Below are 24,920 nucleotides of genomic sequence, written 5' to 3' on the forward strand. Positions count from 1 at the left end.
CAGTACTCCGGTTGCTCTGTGACAGAAACAGAGAGACGTCGGCAGCAGCTGAAGCGGTGAGACTGAAGAAAACAGGGAGACGGTAAGGAAGGTTTGGGTTTGGCTCGCTGGCCATTTAATGTTAGCTGTATCTGTGCCTTTAGTTGTTCAATATATTCAACTTTTCACAGAGCTGAAGTGCTTGTCACTTTTCATCAACCGACTAATCACAGCCTGGATGGGATGGGGTTAAAAAAAGTTGTGCTACAGAAAATCATTAAATGTTGAACAATATGATTATTGACCATTTAGTACTTAGCATTAACAAATTAGAGACCAATGTAGAGCATTTTGCTTGCACAAGGATTACATTTAAAAAAAAACAAAAATGAAACAGCTATAACTGGTTTTAATACTCAACAAGTGGGAAAAAGTATACAATTATATGAAATTCTAATGAATGTAGTACTTAATATATTATTGTTATACTAACTACTACTAATTAAACATTATACTCTTTATATAATACACTCCTGTACAGTTCCTCCTCCAGGTTGTGGATAGAGACTTTGCATTAGATAGATGTACATTGAGCCAGTGCACCAATATTGGCTGCTTCTAGCCGCCTTCTCTGTAGAGCAACACGCTCTCCTTGTTCTGTTTTACATCTGTTTTACTTTTAATTGTTATAAATATTGTTCAACTTTGTTCAAGTTGAGAAATACACATTTCAAAATGTCAGTATTTTGCACATTCCTTGATAAATAAGCAAGCATACTCATAGTACCATTTGTTCCATTATAATCAAATTGCAATATTGTCCACAATAATCGCAATATGACTATTTCTCCAAATCATGCAGCTCTAATCAAATCTTATAAAACCATACCCACACAGTCCTGATGAATAGAGTTTTGAATGAAAGAATTACACTTCAAAGAACTAACTTAGGAGTAGAAAAGTTCTTTACTGAGTGTGAGAAATAAGATTTTTCAAGCAACTTATTCCTACTAACAGCCAAGTGTGGGAGGAACATTTAAGAGCAGCTCTCAAGTGATGAGATGATTAATCACACATAAGTTCAGAGGAGGAGTAGACACTCAGATATTTATGGATGACAAGGATGACAATTTAAACAACATCTGCCGTTAAAAACGTAATAAACAGCAATAAAAAATAAGTTTGTTTTATTTATGTAAAATCTATAATCCAGTAGCAATTAATATCAATCTAATACATTTAGAATACATAAATAGGGAAGAACATATAGGAAAGAAAAAGAAAACTTAACAGGAGCAGGAAAGCAATTCCGCTAAAACTACCTTAATTTGAATTCTACATATTGCTTCTGCTTACGTATTATTCATTATGACCAGTGATATTTTATGCAACTACTTAGAAAAAATTTGAGTGTTCATCTCTTGTGCAAGTTGGACTAAAAGTCAAGGATTTTTACTTTTGTCTTTCAAGTCCAGCTAATTCACTCTTGAACAGATAAACAGAGGCCCTGGTCTGTGGCATCTGATATAATGGACACAGACACAGAGAGTGCAAGGCAGAGAAAGAAAACAGATTGCACTGTGATTTTTGTGCATTGATAGAGCTTACATTATCACTGCATTCACACAATCTGGCACTTCAACATTTTTTTCCATCATTAAAGCACTCCGCATTCAACCTTTGTTGGAATTTGTCCACACACACCCACACGCGCAGACACAGCTGTCTTCTCTCTCTCTCTTCAGTCTTTCTGTAAATGTAGAAAATTAGCAATGCTAAAAACAAAACCACATTCCAGGAGCTAAGCCTCCGGTGGTTGGAGTGATATCTTTGGATGCTGACAACTCATACGACTAAATCTGCAAGTAATGGATGTTTGGGGAAATTTTAAAATCAACAATTTGTACCTTGACATAATGAAACTGTTTTCTGAACAGTTATTATTATTTAGGCACTTTAAAGGCAACATTTGCCCCAAACACCCCGTTTCTAACCCTGTTAGGAGGACAGATATTACATACAGCAGTGGATGAGGGCTCTATTTTCTTGAACCCTGCAAGGGCTGCAGTCAACTGCACCCTTCAGGGGCATGCCAAGCACATTTTTGGAATTTCCATAGCCAGACTTGCCTGGTGCGGGTGTGGCGCACTTGGATACGGGGTGGGTTTCTTTGGCTATTTTGCAATAGTCTGGTGCTTGTTGCACAACATTTTACCTGTTTGAAGGAAAGACTTTCAGTATAGGCTAACTGTCGTGGATTACAGAGCTGATATGAATCACTCAGTCATTAATCACAACATAAATAAAAGGGTTTGTGTGATTTCAGAGAGGTTTATGTGGGTATGCCTTCACCAAATAAAGTGACCAAAAAACACTGTGTTCTAACACAAAAGTAGAGCCCTGAAAAACAATTTAGACACACAGATACAGTATCATATACCTTTAAAGAAAAATCCCATTAGCTTGTAGCAAGAAAAATGACAACACTTCACTATATCTTCATTATTAACACATACAGTGTTTGGAGAAAATGGAAGCTAACAAAATATGTGGTCAATTTTTCTTTGTACACCTGAGCAAGCAGCTTGATGCCGTCCTTGGGTAGCAGCAGCCAGCGTGACTTCACACCTACTCGCTACTGGCTTATTAAATATAGCTCTTGTTGAGCAGAGCTTCCATTTAGGTTGGTGCTGGAGAAAGTGAAGCATTCTCCTGACACTGTGACATGTAAAGAAAGCATGTAAACAGGTTTGCCAATAGTGCCATATTTCCCTGCATTACAGAATATAATGACACACACTTAGATTGCACTATTTTCAGGTTCCACCCAGATTACAATAACTGGGTGTTCAGTTCTTACATCCGCGCCTACAATAAAATGTATCTTAAGTTGCAGTTCTTCTAATGGCCACTAGATGCTGTCTCTGTGAAAACATATACTGTCTATGGAAAACACCAAATGTGTTTACACTCCAGCCAACCGGACAACTTTACCTAAGGTAGCGTTACGTTTGCCTAACTAATCAGTCCTCGCCTTAAAAGCATTTTCCTTTATTACGTCAAAAGTGAAACCATACTGTTTTCAAACGCAAACAAGTAAACGGGTTTATTTTAGAACAAAATAATAGTCTGATCTTACGTTTTTAAGTATTGCTGTGTCTCAATTTGCTACTATAATGACACTTCTTATTTTGAGCATTTAAATGCATTCACAGTGACAAGTATGGCAAAATGCAGTCCAATAGGGCTGTGCGATATCTATCGTTTAACGGTAGAAAAACGTCTATCGTTTACATGCTCTATCGTTTATATCGTTGTGTAGCAAATTCCATACTTTACCGTAATATTTTGGTGAGGGAACGACGCTTTGCACTGCGGTGAAGTTAGTTTGAAGTTGAAATTAGACATCTATCGAATGTCCAACATAAAACTAATAACCAACTTGAAAATAACTTCACAGAAGTCCGTTCTTCCACAGTTGAGGAAAAGAAATTTGCATTAAAAATAATAGATGAGTCACACAATACTATCCAGCAGTGCCAGACAGGATGTGTGTGTTAGTCAGGTAACATTTAATGACTTGCCCACAGACATACAGCTTACTTTTTAGCTCACCAAGACATGCTGTTGTTGTGATAGCAGTAGGAGAGCTGAGTGTCGCTGTCTGGAGCTGCTGTGCTGCCATGGGACCGTCTCTTCCTCTCATGTTAGCTTTGCAGCAGCAAGTAGCATCAGTTTTCTAATCCACAACCTACATAACATTAGTTAAATTATTTGATGTGTTGTTGTTCACTCTATCATGGTATTTGTCATGGTGCTGGATTTCTTCAGAAGTTACCCCACCTTTATAATGCAGAAAAATATCACGAGTTCCAGTTGGAAATTCCATATTTCATTGAATTTACAAAAAATGTTCTATATCGGGATGTGTATCGTTATTGAGATATAAAATGACCTATATCGGGATATGAATTTTTGTCATATCGCACAGCCCTACAGTGCGCTATGAGTACCTGAATGGTACACTCATAACGATCAAAAAGTGTTTTAAGTTTTGTTACGTAGCAGATGGGGAAGGACTACTAACGTACGGTATTTTCAAACTTGTAAAAATGGCGCAGGAATCTGCGGAGGTTGCCATTGTAAAAAAAAAGGTATGTTAATTTTTATGAACCGGTACAGGGTGTAACCGTGCTGTGGGTGAAATTACTGATAGAAATTTATTTTTTTCGCCGTTTTAACTCCAAAACTCGCCGATGTTGTTGCTTCGAGTCTCAGCGGGCGCCATCTTGATTATTCCACAATACCTGCGAGCTGCCTGCCTGCTCTCGACATTTCTGCAGAGGAAACGTGCCGCTTGAGAACACACGTTTTTCGCCATTTTGTGGCCGACCCGTTGGAGATACATAGATAGCCCCCCCATCAATGTGGGATGTTCCGTTCTCAATCTACAGGCCTGTAAAGCATGCGAATGCTTTTGGTGACAGGAATGTTGATGAATACTCACTGTTTTTATCAATATTTCAATGTTTCGTCATTTGGAACTTGGTTGTATGGACATAAAAAGTGGTTTAAAGATATCTACCAATAAAATCAACATTTTAACAGTAAATATTGCCAAAATATGGACATTTGCCTGGAATGTTTTAAAATTTTTTTGTATGATAACTGTTGTATTCTAGTTTATTTTTATCAGATTTACAGTAACAATTGCATTCTAGGTGTATTAGAAGACATTCAGTTGCATTATAATCTTATGATGGTTTTGATGGTTTATTGCATTAAAATATAGCTTTGAAAATATCAGATTGTTTCTTAATTATTATTAAATTATTAGTAAAATAAATATATTAACATACAATGGATTTATATTCCTTAGCTTCTGACTTTTCAAAGGAGACCAGAATTATGCATCTAGGCCAAATGGTTGAGGAGTTATTCCTGATTCATTTTGGGTATGTAATTTTAGGCGGTTTTTCTGGAAAAAGGTGCATGTGCCCAACAGGTTAAATTGAACTAAATTCCAGTGAGCAAACAAGCTGGCAGATATTTATTTGGTGTGTTAGGGTTAGGGACAATTGTGGTCAAATGATGATTCGCCCAATCACAATTTGCCAACAACACTACCTTGTCGAAATTTAAGCAGTGCGCAAGTACAGTAAGTACAGTGTACACAGTGTACTAGGGTTGGGCGATGTCTACAAAATTTCCATCGGAAGATGTCTACACCGAAACATCGGGATGGACAATGGCATCAGGGGTGCGCGCGGGGGAGATAGCGGTTGACTTATGTGCATGTGTTTACTTGCACTGACTTTACTCAGTTAAAAACTTGGTAGCCTATGAAGTTACAAGTCGCAGTGGAAATTTTACAAGCACGGACCAGTTAAAGCAGCAGTGAACACAGAGGGTGCAGATGTTGGTTTCCGTTGTTTGACAGGCTGCATCATTAACAAGCCCACAAGCGGCTCACCTGCTGCCATGATAACGGATCGCGGGTGTAAAAATACGGAAAATAGAAGAATTCTGTGTCTTTTAGCCGGCTTATAAAAGGTATTGCTGATGGAGAAAGTGTAGTAGACGGGTGAGGGGTGAGACAGAGAGAGGCGGGGTAAGACGTTGTGTTTACCTGAGGCGTAGGCCTCTTATGTGTCTGAGTGTGGGGAGAAGAGAATTCCGAGGAAGGTGTGAAGCATATTTAAAATTTATAATAATAATGTTCATGGTGATTAAAACCTGCCTTCACATGGCGGTATTATGTGAATAAATTTGGATTCTTTTTTGACGCGGGGCGTGGTTTTACAATCACGATGCCTGCTCAACCATCGACCATCTGTCAGCCATCGCCGATGGACGATGGCATCGTCTATCTGGCCCAACTCTACAGTGTACTGCAACGGAAGTATCTGAAAGTAGACACAGCTTAGCTCTACACTACAATACAAGAACAATGATGTTTTCACTGTACTCATTAATTATATATTTTGGAACCAAAATTCTCATTTTAAAAAGTTAGCAGTCTTCAACCAACTCATAGAGCTAATGGTAGTTTATTTAGCTAGCTAGCTACAGGTGATAAAATCTGCTAGTAACAACTGTCATTTCACAGAAGCCTGCTTTTGTCTTTCTTTGTCTGAAATCAAGGAGCCTGTGTTTAAAATATTTCTAAGAACAGGTGTAGGGATAATATTTAAGAGGGGCAGGGCTTAGCAAATAATTAATTACAAAAGCAACAAAAACTTTATTCTCTCTAAAGTTGCTTGAGTGTTTGGCTGTTTTCAAATTGTATTACTTTAAATGTATTAACGCTAGCCCTGCGATGGACTGGCGACCTGTCCAGGGTGTACCCTGCCTTGGTCCCGATGTCAGCTGGGATTGGCTCCAGCCCCCACACGACCCTGTACGCAGGATAAGCGGTTGACGATGGATGGATGGATGGATGGATGGATGGATGGATGGATGGTATTAATGCTAATGTTTGTGAGCATGTTTGCTTGTGGGTGTCTCAGACTGTGCACACTCAGATATGGTGGTTGCTGCATGAGCTGCACTCAGCCCTCTGATCTCCATTCAGCACTAGGTTACTAGATGGGGTTCAATGTGCATAAGTACTCCTTATGTTTCAGTAGTGAGAGGGGAAGAAGAGTGCACCCATTTGAACACCTTTCAGGGCTTGGCTGATTTAAAACTTTCAAAGGAATCCAAGTTGCTCTTCCTATTTCTATTTTTGTGATGGCTATGGCCTCAGTGTTTCATCCTATTCACACTTCAGAGATTGATTGGATCATCTCACCTTTTCGCCAAGATAAAAAGTAGCTGTAGCTCTACCTTCAAAAGGCCAGTTTGATACTGCAGGCTAATGGTGTTCATCAAATGTCAAGAAAACAATCATATATCTAAATGAAATTCATCTGTTATTTAGAACTGTAAGAACATTATTCAATTAACCTATATAAGGCCAATGCCATTTGGCACTCACATAACAATCAAAAATTAAGCATTGCTATAGTTAAAGCATTTACTAAGCTCAGATTGTGTAGCTTAGAATTCGATATTTTCATAAAAAACTGAAATACAATATTCCAACTGTGAGGCAAACATCCTTAAATATGTAATAACTCAAATAGGGCTGAACAATTAATCAAAATCTTCAAATCAAAATTGCGATACAGCTTACTGCCAATTTTCAAATTGCAGTAAGTGCAATACTTGTTAAAGGTGAAAAATGTGTCAAAATCCATCCTGCATACAGGGTTGTGAGGGGGCTGGAGCCAATTCCAGCTGACCTCGGGCAAAAGGCAGGGTACACCCTGGACAGGTCACCAGTACATTGCAGGGCTACACATAGACAAACAACCACTCACGCTCACACCTAGGGACAATTTAGGGTCACCAATTAACCTAGTCCATGTCTTGGAAAGTGGGAAGAAGCCAGAACACCTGGAGAGAACCCACGCAGACACGGGGAGAACATGCAAACTCCACACAGAAAGGCCGGGGCAACTGGCACAACAGTGCTAACCACTGTACCACCGTGCCACCCTATGTGTCAAATTTTTAAATTAACTATTGATGTGCTGCAGAGATGTGCTCACACATCATATTCTCGTGACTAATGAAAAAAATCTTGCAAAAACCACACAATAATGTAAAAATGATCATTCCCTCCAATATTGCAAATTCTATTGCAATTGCAATATCAGTCCAATTAGATTTTTTTTTTTGTTAATCATTCAACACTAAACTCAAATAAAGGAAAAACAATTTCACTACTTTCAAATAAACGTTCAAATATTTCAAATAAAGAATTTGCAGATTTATGGCTGTTTTAATGAAGAATCACGACTAGCACAACACAGTTTTGTCCATAACACCAAAATATTAATAGTGTAACTTGATGTCATCTTCACTTGAGGAAAACGCAACTCTTCCACCAACCAATCCCATTTTAACTTTAGTGGTCAAAACAGACTTGGGAAATGCAGTTATGATTCGGATGTGACTGCCTCTCCGGACAGATCTCACACTGAGGAACAGAAGCAACAGGAACAAGCCTGCTGGGCTGGTCACAACACATGGAGCGCTCTAATTGGAGTGGGAGAACAGATAGTTGCTGAAGGCTGGTGAGCTACTAGCTGAGCCTCAAGCTCCCTCATCTGGAGACTTTTGTCTTCAATTCAGTAGTTTCAATAATAGGACTGTTTCACAATCAGGCACAAAGTAGTAAATGACAGAATGCTTGACAAAGCAACATCATATTGTTAAGTTACACTGTAAAACAATTTCTCCAACATGCTTGGCGTTGAACTGGTAAAGCACCTATAAAGCCTCTTTAGTGCAAGGACCAACTGCAAAGCATTTAAAATCTACAGCCCCTTTTTCGACAGGATTTAATAAGAAAGATAAGTCTCATTAAAACTTGAGCTGCAACCATGTCTGTGGTTTTAGTTTTTTGTATGGCCATAGGTGTTCTGATAATTCTGTGATATTAATTCCTTGGTTAGTCCTCCCCCTAAAAGCCATGTTGTTGCAATATCGCAGACATCTGGGGCAAGTAGTGGACTGCTGTGTGTGTGTGTGTTTGTGCTTTTTTGTGTAGCCAATCAGATCTGTATCAGATGCATTTTATTACCAGGTGTAAATGGGGCGTGAGACCCCCACAAAGCTCAGATTATAACTCGAACCCTGTTTGTCACGGAGTGATACGGATCTGTGCAAAGGAATTTGACATCATACCCGTTGTATACTGTCATTATATCACTACTATGAACCAATCAGATTGCTTGATTTGAGCTACCCGTTTTATAATTTTCTTTTTCTGGTGTGCCCATCTTTACTCAATACACCTTATCTAATGCTCCTTTAGTTAGCTATTTCCTGTATTTCACAAAATCCAGCATGCTACCCAATTCTTCTTCTGTTAGGGATATCCTACATTTCTCAAAATGAACTGCAACGCCATCTGAGAATGTGAACTGTTCTACCTGTAGGTGGAGAGAGCACTGGTAATAGTTAAAGAAATAGTAATCATGTAGCAAAAGCCAGTGAAAGTCACATTTTCATGTTATTTTTCCAGCTAAGTTGAGAAAAGTGACAACAATACCCTTCACTTAAAATGCATTGACTGCATTGCATTCTGTTTTTTTGAGGTTGGTTGTTTGAGACTAGTATCTCTGTTCCCCTCTGCAATGGGCTTCTCTCCGATTGTTCAGCATCAGTAAAAACTGGTAAGTCTAGAAAAAAAGCGTGTACTATGACTCTGAGGTCTTTATATCACAACTCTCACTGCTGGTGCCTGAGATAGCTGAAAAATCGATTCCTCTCACTGTAGCTGGGCAGGAAATATCTGCACAAACAACACAATGGGGTCAGAAATGCATGGTTCGTTGACGTGCATGGTTCACAGTAGTTGTGTATTATTAGATGCATTTTTTTCCCGTTTTTTGTGTGTCAACCTGGAGATCCAATTACACAAGGTCTGAGCATACTACACTCCATGCCTCGGCCTGTAATTCAGTGTTGATGACACACCATCTAGTTGAGGAACAGGACTGTTATTCTTCTCTCCCCTGTGAATGAGGATAAACTGCATAGCCCTGATCAAAAGTGCATCAGGAATTCCATTTGTACAAAAATATTATGATATGCACTAATCAGCGCAGATATATTTGCACTTGATAACATTTGAGCAAACTATTCCATCTTCTTTCTACTCATCCAATATGACAACAACCTCATTGCCGAGCGAGGTCTGTGTTATTCTCCATAATTCCAAGTGGGATTTAAGGCTCTAAAATATCAACATTTCCGACGCCTGAAAAAGAGAAACATTTTGTCAGAGCTGCTGCTGAGGTTTGACAAAGGAGGTATGGGTACATTTCATCCTTCCCGAAATGATAAGAGATTGGGAGAAGGATCACGACTCAGACAGCAGCATCTAAACACAACGCGCCTTACTCTGTCACGCTCTGTTCCTGCTTGACTGTCACTATGACAACTGGCTGTTTTGCCAGACCTTTAAATTGACTTTAATGTCACGATAATCAAGCCCAAAAAAAGGGGGAAAAACAAATGGCAGAGTGAAGTGCAATGGTTAATAAAAAGCTAAACAAACAATGCCGCTTTAGTGCAACATGGTGCCCTAACACCTCTCCTGGCAGCTTCACTTTTGACAAATTAATCCACTTCTCTGCTCCTGCTCTTCTCTCTCCAGAGTGTGCTCTACAGGCAAAGGAAACAAATCATCTGTGAGCTGAGCTACCAGCCTCCCTGCTGGTTCGGGCTCCCCTCTTTCCCAGCACGCCAACACGATCACTCCGCCCATTCCAGGCCAGGCAGTCAAGCCAGACCACCAAAGGCAGTCCACAGGTTTTACATCGCTGCCCGCAGCCTCAAATGCTGACAATGAAACAATTTATCCTCCATATTTCTTTTTCTTTTTCTTTGTCACGCCTTTGCTCACAGTCTAGGGTTAGGGCTGCTCACAACAAGCTAGCAACCTCTTCAAATGTGATTGCAGCCTCAGCCATAATGGCCCAAAATTATTACAGCCCCTGTAATTTTGAAACACTGTGACAAAAAGGACTTAAGCAAGGCTGGGGTTAATTACATAAAGTCATTAAATGATATTACTGTCCCTGTTTAAGCCTGATCCTCCTCCACACTTGGCGTGCAGGAGACGTGTCTGGCCTGTAATTTCTGCACTCACAGAGCAGAAAGATGAGTCAAAAAATATCTCAAACATATTTGCTCTATTTAATTACAGCACTATTACAGACAGACATTGCCCATCAAGTACTAGCCCCGGGGGGCACAGCAGAGCACCTTCCTTCCCAGCCAGTTAAAAAAAGCCTGTTGTTAGGTGCTTGATGACTTTGTTATAGAAGAGAAAGAAGAAAATTGCATTTAATTTGCCACTAGACCTTCAAGCTTTTTTATATCTGAACATACTTTCTGTTTATATAGGGTTTATTTTTCGCAAACTCACTGATCCATCCTGATGCTTTCAAGTGCAATAATTGCTCCTTTTGCAGCAGTTCAGCCCACTTGCTGACAGAAAGTCCAAGTCCTACAACAGCAGTAAACACAATCCAGCAGCCAGCACGTTTACTGTTTTTATGTCACCCTCAACCTCAACAGTCATAAAAGATACCTGCAGTACTTGCTTTTTCCTTATATATCTTATATTTTATTGTAAGGCACCAAAATACCAAAGCAAATTCCTTCTATGTAAAATCTACCTTGCCATGAAGCTTTTTCTGATTTCTGAGATGCAAGTGCACTGAAACATTAAAACATTTTGCACACATCGCTTCTGCTCTGATTAAAAAAACTGCTTAAATTGGAGATTTCTAGATGGACTTTCAGGGCGACAAATTATTGTTGGAAACAAAATGCTATATAGATTGTCAATTATTAATGTCAGATAATTGAACTTTGGAGGTGTAGCCAAACACAGTCCTGATGATCACTGGTCCAAAGCTAATGGTTAAATGAGATGTGTACGTGGAGAGGGTTTAGTGTCAGCCTTGATGCACACAATATCTATTTACTCTCTCCTGTTCAAACGGGTTCTCTCGTGGATCATCGTTGTCGCGAGGTTGTGGTTTGGAGGGGTTATTATAGGGCTATGCACAAGAACCATGGAGACTCGTCGTGCTCCGTATATTGCCACGGCAACACGACTCAATTAAGAGTGGGATGCTGACGCTTGCAGAAAAGTGATATGTGGTAAAATACAGTGTGCAAAAATAATATCTCTGGAAAATGTTCAACAATTCCATCTACGCAGAAGTACTTTACAAAGCTGACTATACAAAATGTGTCTGTGTGTGTTTTTTTCATACATTTAAATCACCCCACACATGGTCCTTACTCCAGCACAATGACCTTTGACTTTCTAGAGCTGGTGGATGTAGCTAGGGGTACTGTGCCAGGACTGTTCCATTACCTTTCAATGTGTCAATAGAATTTATTCACTTCATTGGCCAGGTGCAAGTCGTTGGTGGAGTGAGGGGCTTCAGGCTGTTAGCGATTAGCTCAGGGTTGTGCGCCGGTGTGCGGGGGAGTGGGCATGTTCATTTGTGCTTCAGAACGTAACTGCTGTGAAACAATCTTTAACACAATTAAAAATTTTAAATGATTTCTCTGATTCAATGGCTTTCTCACTACTGCTGCTCTCTGAGGTATTGGTATTGGTATTTTGCAACATAGTCCGCAAGCCAGACACAGACATCAAAGTTGTGTACATGAAATCAACCAGATTGTTGGCTTTCGTGATTGGCCTCCGCAGTGTGACGTTATGTTTCGCTTCTCCCAGAGTTAATTCTGTTTCAACTTTTTCCCCACCTTGCTAAATCTGTACTTTGACTCTTTGAACCTGCCCATGGCCCCCCTACTGAATGCTTCTTCCACTTGCAACCGTACCTGTCAGAGCTTCTCTGTGAACCTGGGTTTGTCATTGTTATGACTCACCCTGGTGCATGACGGTACAAAGTAGCCCTCACTGAAGCGGATGTATGACGTCACAACCTCTGTGAACTCATCCAGGCTTTTGGTAGCAGTCATGAAAACATTCCCTGTCAATGCAATCAAAGCATGCCCGAAGGTCCTCCATAACTTTGCTGTTCCACTGCTTTGATATCCCCACAACAGGTTTAGACAGCCTACATCATCTGAAGTAATGAGAGTGTGCATTATTCATAGATTACTGCTTTGCTGTACGTTTGGGGGATGAATATAAAGTGTTGCCTGTGGCAGTGTGATTACCACAAAACCTGAATAAGTGATCCATAAGTGTGCCGTTGTAACCATGAACACGTAGGCAGATCAGAAAATCCTCTAATCACTTGTAAACATAAAAACCTTAGAGATAAATACTCTACCTGTGAAGAATATTGTATTTTTCATCTTTGCGCTGTGTCACGCTTTGACTATTTCAAGACGCATACGGTAAAGTGGTTAACAGTCTGACTGAAAGCTCAGTGAAGGTAATAAATCAGCATGACTGGAGGAGCCTGGAAGCTTGTCCAGCTGAGTCCAGAGTCCGGCTGATAGAGGCCAGGGTTCACACTGATAAAGTTAAAAGAAAATTCTCCAGCATATGCTTCATTCTCAGATCACAATCGGCAAAAAACACACACACACAAACATTTCAAGAGCCTATTATTCCACAAAACAAGACATTAAAGCACCTACAGTGAGGACTCTTACCTTGCTGTCTGTGGGTGACTCTCTCTTTCCTAGATGCTGGCCCATGCTGCTGACAGAGACTGTAAGAAAAACAGAAAATGACTTTACACCAGAAGAAAACTGTAAACAGCAAATTATGAGACGATCACATACTCCTCCTTATCTAAGCAAGACGGGCTACCTCTTGAGTCAGCACGTGAAACTGTGGCATCACACACAGCAATAAAAACAGAGTATTCCCTGTACATTTTGAAATGTTTTATACTGACTGATGGTAGTGACAATGCAAACATACTGTATATAAAAACGCCACAGCTGTGCAATTCTGACTTCAATAGGAATGAAATGAAGATAGAGATCCTGATTCTTGAAATATATTTTGTATTGCATTTAGCCTTCATTTTTAAAGTAATACTAAAGAAAGCAATACAAAGTTGTGTGACATGAACATCTTTGTCTGCACACATTGTTAATTTGGCTCTAATTTTTATCTTTAGGTGCTTTCAAATCCAACCATGTTTGGTACAGTTAAAACAATCTGCCTTGCATTTGCCAGTTTAGTGCGTTTTGTTTGGGCTGGTGTGAAAGTTGTCAATCAAAGCCTGGTGCAGACCAAACAACTGGTCCAAGGTCACTTGAAAAAGCAGGATCTTTTGATAGTAGATTAGATTAGCATGATTTTTAAAGCTGAACAAGTAATAATTCCATCTGCTCGTCATAAACCACTCAGAAATGATCTTATAATTGATTTCAATAATCAATATATGTACTTATGTAAATCATTTAATAACTATGCTAACACATATGTACACATATATCAGCCAGTCAAAGTCATTTAACATGGGGTTATGTGCAATTCTTGCACAGATTTCAGGGTTTTTTGGTCTTTCTTTCTTTTGTCTGATTGTTGTGTGTTTATATTTTTAACTTTTAAACTTAACTTTTAACTAAGTTACCTCATTTACCCAATATGTGAACTTTACATTTCGTGTCATCGCCTTGTCATTGTTGTTTGTTTACATGTTGATGTTAATAAAGCTCTAGGGAGGGGAAATTGGACTCTGACAGCAGTGTCTGACAGCAGGTGATCCATCGCTTTACTGCTTCTTATGTATTACATTCTCTGGTGTCACCAACAGTTTACAAACAAATAACTGATTACGAGAATTATTAGTATTATTAAACTGTAACTCAACTGATCCTCCAGATGTTGAGTCCATTGTGACACACTATGGACAAAAGCATTATCTAAACAATGCAGCCATTTAGAAACAGGACACAAAAATATGTTTTGGAAAGGATTTAACTCCTGACATAACAGGAAAATCCAGAACTAATGTTCTGACCTCCATACATGTTACCATCATTACCTCCATCTTGCATACATATAGGCTATACAGACTGCTTATCTATCTTGGATTTAATTTAGACCCTCCTTTTCTCGGTCCAGTTGTTGGCTCCGCACTGGATTTCGATTGACAGCTTTCACACCAGCCCAAACAAATCCAACTAAACGTGCACCAGAGTTTGTTTAAAACTAACTAAACTGAACAAGAACATGTCTTAGCCCACACTCTCCCTGCTGTAATCTTGCGTGCCTTCATCCATTCATTAGCCTTCTTTGTGCAGATGGCTTGTTTTGCCCTGCGGTGTTACCAGTGCTGTAAAACACAACCTCTAAGTGATTAGTAGCTACTTCATTAGTGTCATCATCTCTGAATCTGATACAGTTTGCCACAGCTGATGATGCACCTTTTTTTAACAACAACTTATTATTTTGCTGCGGGGTGCCACAAATTAGTCTCATCCTCACGATTATCTGCTGCTGTGCCATCTGACTAAATCTGCCGGTCATAGGAAAAAGGAAACAACCAGAGTGCGTCATCACAACGTCCTACGTAATTGTGTGGCACTAAAAGGTGAGGGACGCACGAGACTGTGTCAGCGTTTCTTTTTTTTTTTTCTTTCTCCAACCTGTCCTGCCCAGCAGCTTGGTATAGAGTATAATGAGCTGGATACCATATTGTGCCAGACAGATTTTACTTTAACAAGAGAGTATTAATATACTCCTTTGTCTGTTTTCTTATTTAATTATGTATTGATTTGTCACTGGGCCGGACAGGGGGACAGACATGGGGATGGGAGAGCACAAACATCACACAAACAGACAGCACAGAGAAAGGACAACACCAGCAAGAGAAGGGGAATGGAAAGTGGGGACAAAAGGGAATAGCAGAGAGAAACACCAATTGCAGAAAGCAACGAAACCTGCAATAGAACAGGGAGGGGGGCTTGGGGAGGAGAAAAACAACAACAAACAAACAAACACATACAAAAACAAACAAACAAACAATAAAAATAATAATAAAAGACAACCAGCCGAACAGTAGCAATAAACAGCTGACAAAGTAAGACAACTAAGAGAAAAATGAAAACAAGAAACAGTCAAGCACAATAAATAAGCAACACAGCACATAAGCCTGTTAAAGAATGTAGTTGTTAGTGAGCGTGGGACACCACGACTGTGCCACACCGACCACAGCAACCTGCAGGCAAGAACCCCAGTAGCTAATAGGGGTGGGAGAAAAAAAATAATGAAAAAAAATAAAAATATGACTCCCAGATGCACCGCGATGCAAACGCGGAAGACCCCGACCCAACCAACAGACGCCCCAAAAAATAAAATAAAATGCCATGCCGCAATGCCGACGGAACGCAAGAGGCGTAACCCGCGGAAGAGCAGCGCCCGGACCGACCGCGGCGCGCACACAACATAGACCAGCGCTCACCCCCTAGCCAGCACCCCACCGCCGCGCAGCGAACAACCAAAACGCCCAAATGCCACGTAATCATCTACATCAATGCACAAGTGACGAGCCCAACGCTGCCAATGTGTCAGCGTTTCATGTGTAACCTGTGTCTCTTTCACAATGTCTATGCTGCTGACAACATTATGCGTCAAACTCAAGTGCTGCAGAAATAACTGCAAAAAAAACAGCAGGTACCAACAGGTCTCTGAAAAGCAGCAGTAGGGATGGATCAGCTCTCTCCGTGTGGAGGAAGTGAGAAACTGTGTCTGTGTGGTAAGGCGAATAATCAAAGCATTCATTTTTGGTTTTTAGAAGAGTTTTTAAGCCATCAAAAAAGGATTCAATCCCATCTGGCACCATGACTATCTTCCCTTTAGAACAAAGGTTTCTAACATTATGACTGGATGCATGAAACTCTCCATACCATAGCCAACACTGTTGAAAAATGTTCTTCATTAAATTAAGAACGCACTATGTGTCAGGTTTTCTATTCAGATCTCAAATGCAAAGCCTCAATCATTCCAAGTGACTGTTAATAAAGCCTTAAAAACGGATATAAAAAATAAAATAAAATCATGACCACATCATTACTGCACATTCGTGTTCACATACACGCACACACAATTTAACACCTTATTTGCCTTATGTAACAGTCAAGTCAGGTTACCTGACCTGTGAATAAAGATAAACCATTGAGAGGTGTTATTCAGGCATGTGATTGGCAAAGGCCAAAAAAGCAGGAAAATATACTGAGACCCCCCCCCCCCCCACACACACACACACACCCCGATAAAACTGGCAGCGGCTCTATTATAGCATATGGATGGTAAAGCAGGACCCATGACAATAACTTATTTGGTGGATGTGCTGCAGTGGGAATCAAAGACAAGTGTCTAATCCGGCTGCGCCTTCGCCACCTATCTATAATAATTATGATTTTATATTCATTTACCAAGCTTCAACAGCTAAATGTGCAACATGCAGCATGAAATAATTGATTCTATAACTAAATAATATAACTACTAACTTTCAAATTAGTTTAGTAGAAGTTAATAGATAATGAATAAGAGACAGCAGCAAAGGTTGTCGCCTGTTTAAGACCTGGTGGCCTAACTGTCAAAGAAACAGTTACATTATTCAGGAAACTCAGATCAAACAGCAACATCAGTCTCTGTCTATTGTTAAACTGTAGGAAAAAGTTTGACATTTCAGCTTTGGCAGCAGGCAGGCGTGTGCGTGAGACGAGAACGACCGCAACAGTTTCATGGGATCAGAAGCCGTTGCCATGGTTACCTCGCAGAGCACTTGTTTGCCTGTCTGTTGATGAGGAGCGCAGAGCGACCCCGCGGATCAAAGCCGTCTGAAAAGGCCTTATAAACCCTGTCACAAGCATTCACAAGAAATTAATTTATAATGTGCCAAAACCTTTAACATAAGGACATAAAGACTTGATGCTTCAATTAGCCTAAGTCAATGTAGAATTGTTCGCTGTTAAAAGCTTTTTGCTGGTCGCACAGAGTTTACAACGGACGACAATGTTCTTTGCATCTTAGACTGTGACACAATAATGGCAACAACGTTACTTACAGCTGTCGAAAATAGCTCTCCTCCCTGTTCTCCTGTCTTCCTTTTTGGCTAATGGGGGATAAGGTCCGGTGATGCTGAGCTACAGTGCGGTTGCGCATTCACGTCAGGGATGGTGCGTTCAGTAGGGCAGCCTTAATATGATAGGTAACTATAATAACATTATTGTTTTGGAAATAGTTATCCGTCACACTATTCTTTACTGGGAAAAGTAATATTACTGTATTACTTCCCAACACGCTACGAACCACTGATGCGCGAGAGCAACTGTGGCACACACTGCGCAGGTGTGGAATGGGCAGCTGAACGCGAACCTTGTTGATACTTGGAAAGGAAGAAAACGTGACTCCACACGTCAGCCTGTAGATGTCCTCAAATCCTTTCCATTTCACTCGTCCAGCTCCTGTACACCCCCCCCCCCCCCCCCCCCCCCCCCCTCCCTTTTTAACATTTTTTTTATTACAGATCTGCATGATTCATGTGGGTCACAAAAATCACATCCCTGGATTACATTCTGCATAGGGAGAACAGCGGAGCAAGTGTGATTAAAATGCAATCAACTTGAAGAGCTCAAGATTTCATATCATAGCAGTATGGTTCCTCTAAAGGAACAGTACAAGATCATCTTTAACTACTAGAAATTCTCCCAGGTACTGAAAAACACTCCCTAAACTCTTCTAACAAGAGTGGGTTTCTCTAAAAATCAATCTCTAAGCAGAGGAGCAGCAATCTATAAAAATACGTTTATTAATGAGGGAAATTTAACAGCCATGAGCATAATCCAGCAGAATTCATTGATTGTTTGTTGGCTACTTCCGAGGAGCGAGACTATCTGTAAACATATATTACTACTGTATAAAGCTGTCACGGCAAATGTTAGCTAGCAGTTACCTACTTACACAGAAGCAGCGTTAGCATTAATTTGGTTGTGTTTTTCACAACCAAATGAATGCTAATGCAAATGTAAATCCAATATTCGCTCTGGTTCGATCTTCACCAACTCCTTCTCCACTATGTTCACTAGCGAGCGGAAAACTTTGTCTGTTTTGGTGCTGGGCAGGTAGCGTACAGAGGGTGAAGTTGCTGTCTGGCAGTTGTCCACTTTAGCTAGCTATCTAAACATCCACGCTAACAATTATGAACTGACTTTATTATGAAAGCAGCATTACTGCTTCTTGTTTGGAAAGCCAATTTACAAGGGACAGTGAAGCATTTACTGTTTGACATAACAGTGTTTGTTCATCCTAGGGGATATGTTCCAGTTGGTATTTTAAGCATCTGGTCTATATACAATAACCAAATACTGCTTGACCCATCCCAATCATTTGGCTAGGGCTTATTACCTGAACTAAAACCAATAAGACGGAAGTCTATCGAGAAATCAATGTAACCTATTTTATGTTTAACCAAAGTCTCCAAGGCAAAGGGGTGTCAGAAATACATTCAGCAGCAACATGAATCCAGCCCGTCTTGCCTGTCTATGCTCAACTAAAGAATGTGCTTGACTGAAGAACTACCCCTGACTAGTAGATGGCAACACACAATATGAGTCAATGCAAATTAGGCTCATTCAATATTTTAAATCTTTTAACTTTCAAGGTTCAGTGTGTAAATGTTATTGGTATCTAGTGTTGAGGGTTGCAAATAGCAACCAACGGCTCCCTGTGCATTCACGTGCTCCTCAGATGGCCCCATTTCTTGAATTGTTGAGTCCTTCGGTATGCGTTCATGTGGTCTTAAGTCGGATGTGGAATCAATATGAACAGTACAAAGATGTGTTGGATTAGCATTATCACAGCAAATTCATTTCTAAATCCAACAACAAAAACTGTCAAAGCTGTGAAAACTGTCAACATATGGTCCTCTTTTAATATCTTTATATAATATAGCCTACCCCCCCTTTGTAAGTGTGGACAAGAAGCTACCGTGGCCGGCATACTCTGTCGACTCTTGTAGTAAATAATACGTGTTGTCCTCTATTTATTGAAATTCCACTTCTCTTCTTACTTCTAATAAACCAGAAAACAACTACCACCCACTACTACTGCTTGTTTTTGTTTTTCATATTCAACATAGTGACGAAACGCAGTTTGTGCGTTTCAGCTACTGTAGAAACATGGCAGCGCAACATGGCAACGTCCATGTAAGGGGACCCACGGCGCATGTAGATCAAAATGGATCATTATAAGGTAATGAATATGTAACTGTTCATGAAGTAAGGTCTTTATACACCACTGAAAACATAGTTATGGATATTATATTGCATTTCTGTCAATAGAGCCTCTTAAATATTGCACACTTAACCTTTAGCTTATAACATTTACTTTTTTAAAACTGATTTAACTAATAATGTAGAAAATTATTAACTTAACTTTAAAAGCAGCACGATAATAATATATAATAATTAATTTAAATTTGCATCCTTTGCTACGGGCCATAAAACAATGATTTGATTTAATGTGATCCACTGATCATACAAAAATATCAATAAAGTGCAACTTGAAATAAGCTTGTTCTGTTGCAAGTTTGAGATAAGGTCCCTGTTGCACCAACAACTGTTTCAGAATGGCTTTAAGCTAATTAAAGAAATAAAACAACCAGACACACAGTCACATGAACCTATCAATAATCAAATTAAGCTAACCCAGTTATAGAAAAGTATGAAGAACAAGACTGGTTAAAGCACTGACTCTGGACAGTCTGGTAAGCCTTTCTTGATCTAGTCAGTGTATTATCTTGTTAAAGAGGCTGTGTGGAGTGGTTGGTTGTGCCTTTTCTGAAGCAAAACTTTCAATCTTTCTGAATTTCTATGACACTTCCTGAGAATGAACAGGCTTAAACAGACCTTACAGACAACTGGTTATAACTTCTCTACTCCAGAATCCAGTTATCCACATGAAAGTGGCTTTTTAGGGCTTATACTTCTACAGAATCACACATATCTGTACAACGTTTATTCTCTACTGGACTTCCATGATACATCAAGCCATGCGATTTGCGACACAATTTTAAAGCTTGCGACTTTAAAAAAACAAATAAACATTTACTAAAAACCTATTCATTGCCAAGGGCTTAAAATGGCTTAGCTCTAAAAAAAAAACCTCACAACTTCCTTTTAGCCTAAATGTCATCTGGTGATTAAGACGCAACAGTCACAGAAAACAAAGTAGCTATGAACATTTGCTGAAATTCCACACAGGGACACAATTATATTGCCAGTGGCAGTGCATTCAGTTTACTGATAATCTCTGAGGAGATGCCGCAGGGATTCTGTGTGACTGAATGTGAGGCCTTGCCTCAATGTTGCACAATCACAAAATAAGCAGAGATCCGGCAAGGACTTGCAAGAAAAGACTGTTGCATAATAGCGCATGAGAGAGGGAGAGGCAGGGAGGAGTGAGAGGGGAGGTGTGTGTGATATAAGGCTGCAATTACAACTCTACAGCAGTACATCTTACATGTTAAAACAAAAGAAAACAGCACACACACACTTTTTTCCCTGGCCTTTACTTTTCTCACACATCGGCCTGTAATTTAGAAGAGGAGGGGAAGGCGTTGGAAAACGTGCTGTGAGAGAAAAGGACAAATTCAATCGTCCTTACCCAAGTTAACCCATATAGGTTGCTGTTGATTGCCATTTGATATATCAAATGTTTCTGTTTGCCTTTTAAATATATCCTTAGGATGGAAAAAGCTCTTATGATGGGTGGCTACATATAGGCCAGTACCTGGAAGAACCCATTACCGCAAAAGCAGTCTGCAGCACATATGAGCAATTATCTAGGTGTCTATGCTGTCCATTACCTGAGGCCATTTCAAATCTACATCCTCATAAGCCGCTAATGTTTTTACATGGCTTCAGCGTGGATAAGGAAAGGGGCTCAATAGTTTGGGGAAAAAAAACAAACCCTGTATGTTAACATTTAAACTAACTAATCCCCTACCACATCTTCTGTTTGCAGCACTTACTGGACTACTTTTGCCCTATTTTCTGTTTTCTGTGATTATTTCAGTTTCACACAGGGAATAGAGTTTTTAAAAAAAGCTATATTTCCGCCCTTTTCCATTTTGTAGAAAAAGATATATAGCAGCACTGTTGAACGAGACAAACTAAAGAACTGCTAGCTGAATCGTACCTGTAATTATCTAGGCCACTTGCTGCAAATTTGGCTCAGGTAACATTTTATCAACTGGTAAAGAAAATCCTTTTTTTCAGTGAGCATAGTGCAGGAATAGCTATTTACTTTACTGACTGTAGACCTGTGATGATGAAAAGGATATTATCTTGCTGCAACATAAATCTCCTCGTCAGGATCAGATGAGCGTTTCATAATGGTGACAACTGGGACAATGGATTACTCTTCCACAACCACAGCAATAAAACTCTGGAGGACAATCATGTTTGGGAACGACGAGGCTTGCTTTATCAACCTGTAGTATGTATGTTTGTGCATTCATTTTGGAGAAACAATTTACAAACAAAGCCAAAACAATACCATGCAAACGGATTTCACACCGCCAGGATTGCACTGTCTGAGGGATACATCCTCAAACCAAGGGTCGGTGAGCAGGAAACATTTATAGGACTATGACTCACCGAAAATGTGGATGTGAGGAGCCAAGTAAGGTTTTTGGGTGTTTTTTTCTGTACAGCATGTTCATCAAAATGTTCTCACCCATTACAGTACCAGCATTTTTCCCACAAGGCCACACATGAAAAAATAAAAAGATATATATATATATTGGGAATATGCGCTTCATGGTGGGAAGACTTTCTTCTTTCGGGATTTAAGAGGGTTTTAGGTCAGAAGACAGGGGTCACTGAAGTACTGAACACACAGGAGACGGAGCGGAAAACACTGTGGACAGTAAAAGACATATCAGCTTATCATAGATACATCCTCTGGCGATCAACTGGCAGATATACTGCTGTTATCATGAAGTTCAAATATAGGCCAGTGTCATATGGTTTCTGTTACAGCAGTGTTCAACTATCACACAGGGAGAAACCCAAAGCTGTACAAGGAACCAGTTTATACAGCAAAACAAAGCAACTTTCTGGTTTTGGTGTTACTTTTCTTGTGTGTGGCTCACTGACTCTGTTCTGAAAACGGCTGCATGCAAAAGATTCTCGGGGAATTGTAGGAAATTCCTACCTGATGTCAGAGTAGAAAGTAGAAAAGGCAGGCTGAGGGCAGGGAAAGGCTACAAAAATCCAAGTCACAACACCTGATCAAAGAATATGGATTGGACTTCACATCACCAGGTATACAAAATTGTAAAAAGATCCAAGAGTTGAACTTTCCTTTCTTGGTATCAATTTCCTTTTTAATGTCCTACTGTTCTCAAGACTCTCAAGACACATAAGTAAAATATTCTTATGGAAATGTACTCTCCAAATCCAAAACAATTTGCTTATTAATTGAAAATCCCTTCTTCCTTTAGTTACATACTTATGTACAGTATGTGTTCTACAATAACCACTGCATGCGTATTTCATATGATATGAAGCCTGCGTGGCATAATGCTGCACAGCATGCTGACAAACCCCTTTCTCAGTCTTCCACTAAAGCTGTGAACAAGTGGCTGGCACACGTGTGCTTTCGTCTGCTGTTGCCTAGTTCCTTTGTTTCGCTTCAAGTTTTCTCTTGTACACGCGAGACAACAGCTGCCCTCAGTGACTGCACCATGTTCCACTTTACTGCTAGTCAATTATGTAATAATTACAGTATGTGTAGCATGTGTGTGTGTGTGTGTCTGAAATCGTGATAGAGGTACACACTGCTTATCTACGTGTGAAAGCACCCTATTACCTAGAGATTTGAGGTCAAAGGTCAACATCTGTCCCTGAGGGAGGGCCTCTGCAAACAGCTGGAAGCCTGACATCCAGCCTGGCTGGTTTCAGTCTTGTCACTTCCTTTCTCGCTCCTCTTTCCGCCTTGACTTGTTTTTTTCTGAGAGGTGGCCAAAACAAGCCTATTTCATGTTTGAATAACAAGGTGAAAAAGTGAAACTTGGCACATAAAGAGTTTGGAGAATTGTGTCTTTTTTTCTGGGCATTTACCAAAACCAAAATTACAAAAGCCAAGTGTAAGGAATGCATTAAATCATGTATTTATCTGCTCTAATATAACTTGCTATCGTTAGCATGTCCAGCTAAGTAGCTTACTACCTACAACGACAACTAACTAGCTTATTACCCTAGAGCACATCATTAACTAACATCATTAGTTTGTAGGGTTACAGGTTATATATAAAAAAAGGCCCGTTCACAACAAGCACATCCACTAAATAAGCAGCCAAAGAAATTTCCAAATGATATAAGTGAGACAATAAAATACAATTCAGGAAGTCTATGTTGAGGAAAAGATTTGTGCGTTTAAAGACTTATCAGACATCAAAACACTGCACTATGATTTGTGATAAATATTTGTGATAAACAGGATTTTACAGCTCTGGAAAGTTATCACAGCTGCAGTTAGGTTCTCTTTGGTTGCAATAATCGCAAGGTATATACTAGAAATACGGCATTCCTGTCCACCAGGAATGTGCACTTGCATATATGTGATAGGCCAACTATGCGTTGCAGCAAAAACTGAGTCAGGTTAAATTTTTTTTTACGGACACCCATGGGTTGTTTTGCCAGAGCACCATACGATGGCACCAACGGACTGGCCCAGTTCAAATGAATGAGAGGGCTGTGTTTTTTTCACAGAGGGCTATTATCGGCCTGAACACAGCCTTACTTACTTATTTTTGTTATCACACTTCTAGTTTTAGGAGTAAATAGCTGCAATACAAGAACACATATGTAGCAGCAGTGACTCAGGAGGGTGGGGCTTAGCTAACTGTCGATTTGTTCTGATGGGTCAACATTTTTCTAAGAAGGCTTTTACCAACCACTAGCAGGAGGGAGACAAAAAAGGTTTTGGACAATGCAAAAAAAAACAACACGTAAACACCACAGAAAGGACAAAAACACAAAGCTGTATCCCACGTTTCTAGAATGATTTTCCATTCATTCACTGGAATCACACAACCAGAGGACTGTTATGCTGGTTGGCATATGGCAAGCTCCTAACTAAGGGATTAAGCCCTGCACTGACACTCATCACTGCTGTTACAGTGGTGGAAAGTAATTAAGTAGGCTACATGTAGTCAAGCATTCTATCTAGGGGGGGGGGGGCGAAGCTTCGATTATTCGCTCTTAACTACTATCGAAGCGTCGAAGCTCAAAAAATTACATTCGGGCCAGCTCTAGTTGCATCCAACTACAACAGTAAAATCCTGCCTTTACATTAAGGTATAATAAATAATAATCTGATAGTATAATAGTCACAGGGGACATTTTTCTTC

General features: G+C 39.8%; 1 protein-coding gene across 1 annotated transcript in view; it reads right to left on the reverse strand.

The window, feature by feature from the left end:
- The window catches only part of LOC123968581 (myelin basic protein-like), a 53,370-nt gene that overhangs the window by 24,506 nt on the left and 3,944 nt on the right, over positions 1–24,920 (reverse strand). The window contains exon 2 of the mRNA XM_046045437.1: positions 13,192–13,250. Coding sequence (XP_045901393.1) covers positions 13,192–13,236 — 45 coding nt within the window. The 5' untranslated portion in view covers positions 13,237–13,250. The remainder of the gene's footprint in view (positions 1–13,191; positions 13,251–24,920) is intronic.

This window comes from Micropterus dolomieu, linkage group LG03, assembly GCF_021292245.1.
Source record: "Micropterus dolomieu isolate WLL.071019.BEF.003 ecotype Adirondacks linkage group LG03, ASM2129224v1, whole genome shotgun sequence".
Lineage (NCBI taxonomy): Eukaryota > Metazoa > Chordata > Actinopteri > Centrarchiformes > Centrarchidae > Micropterus > Micropterus dolomieu.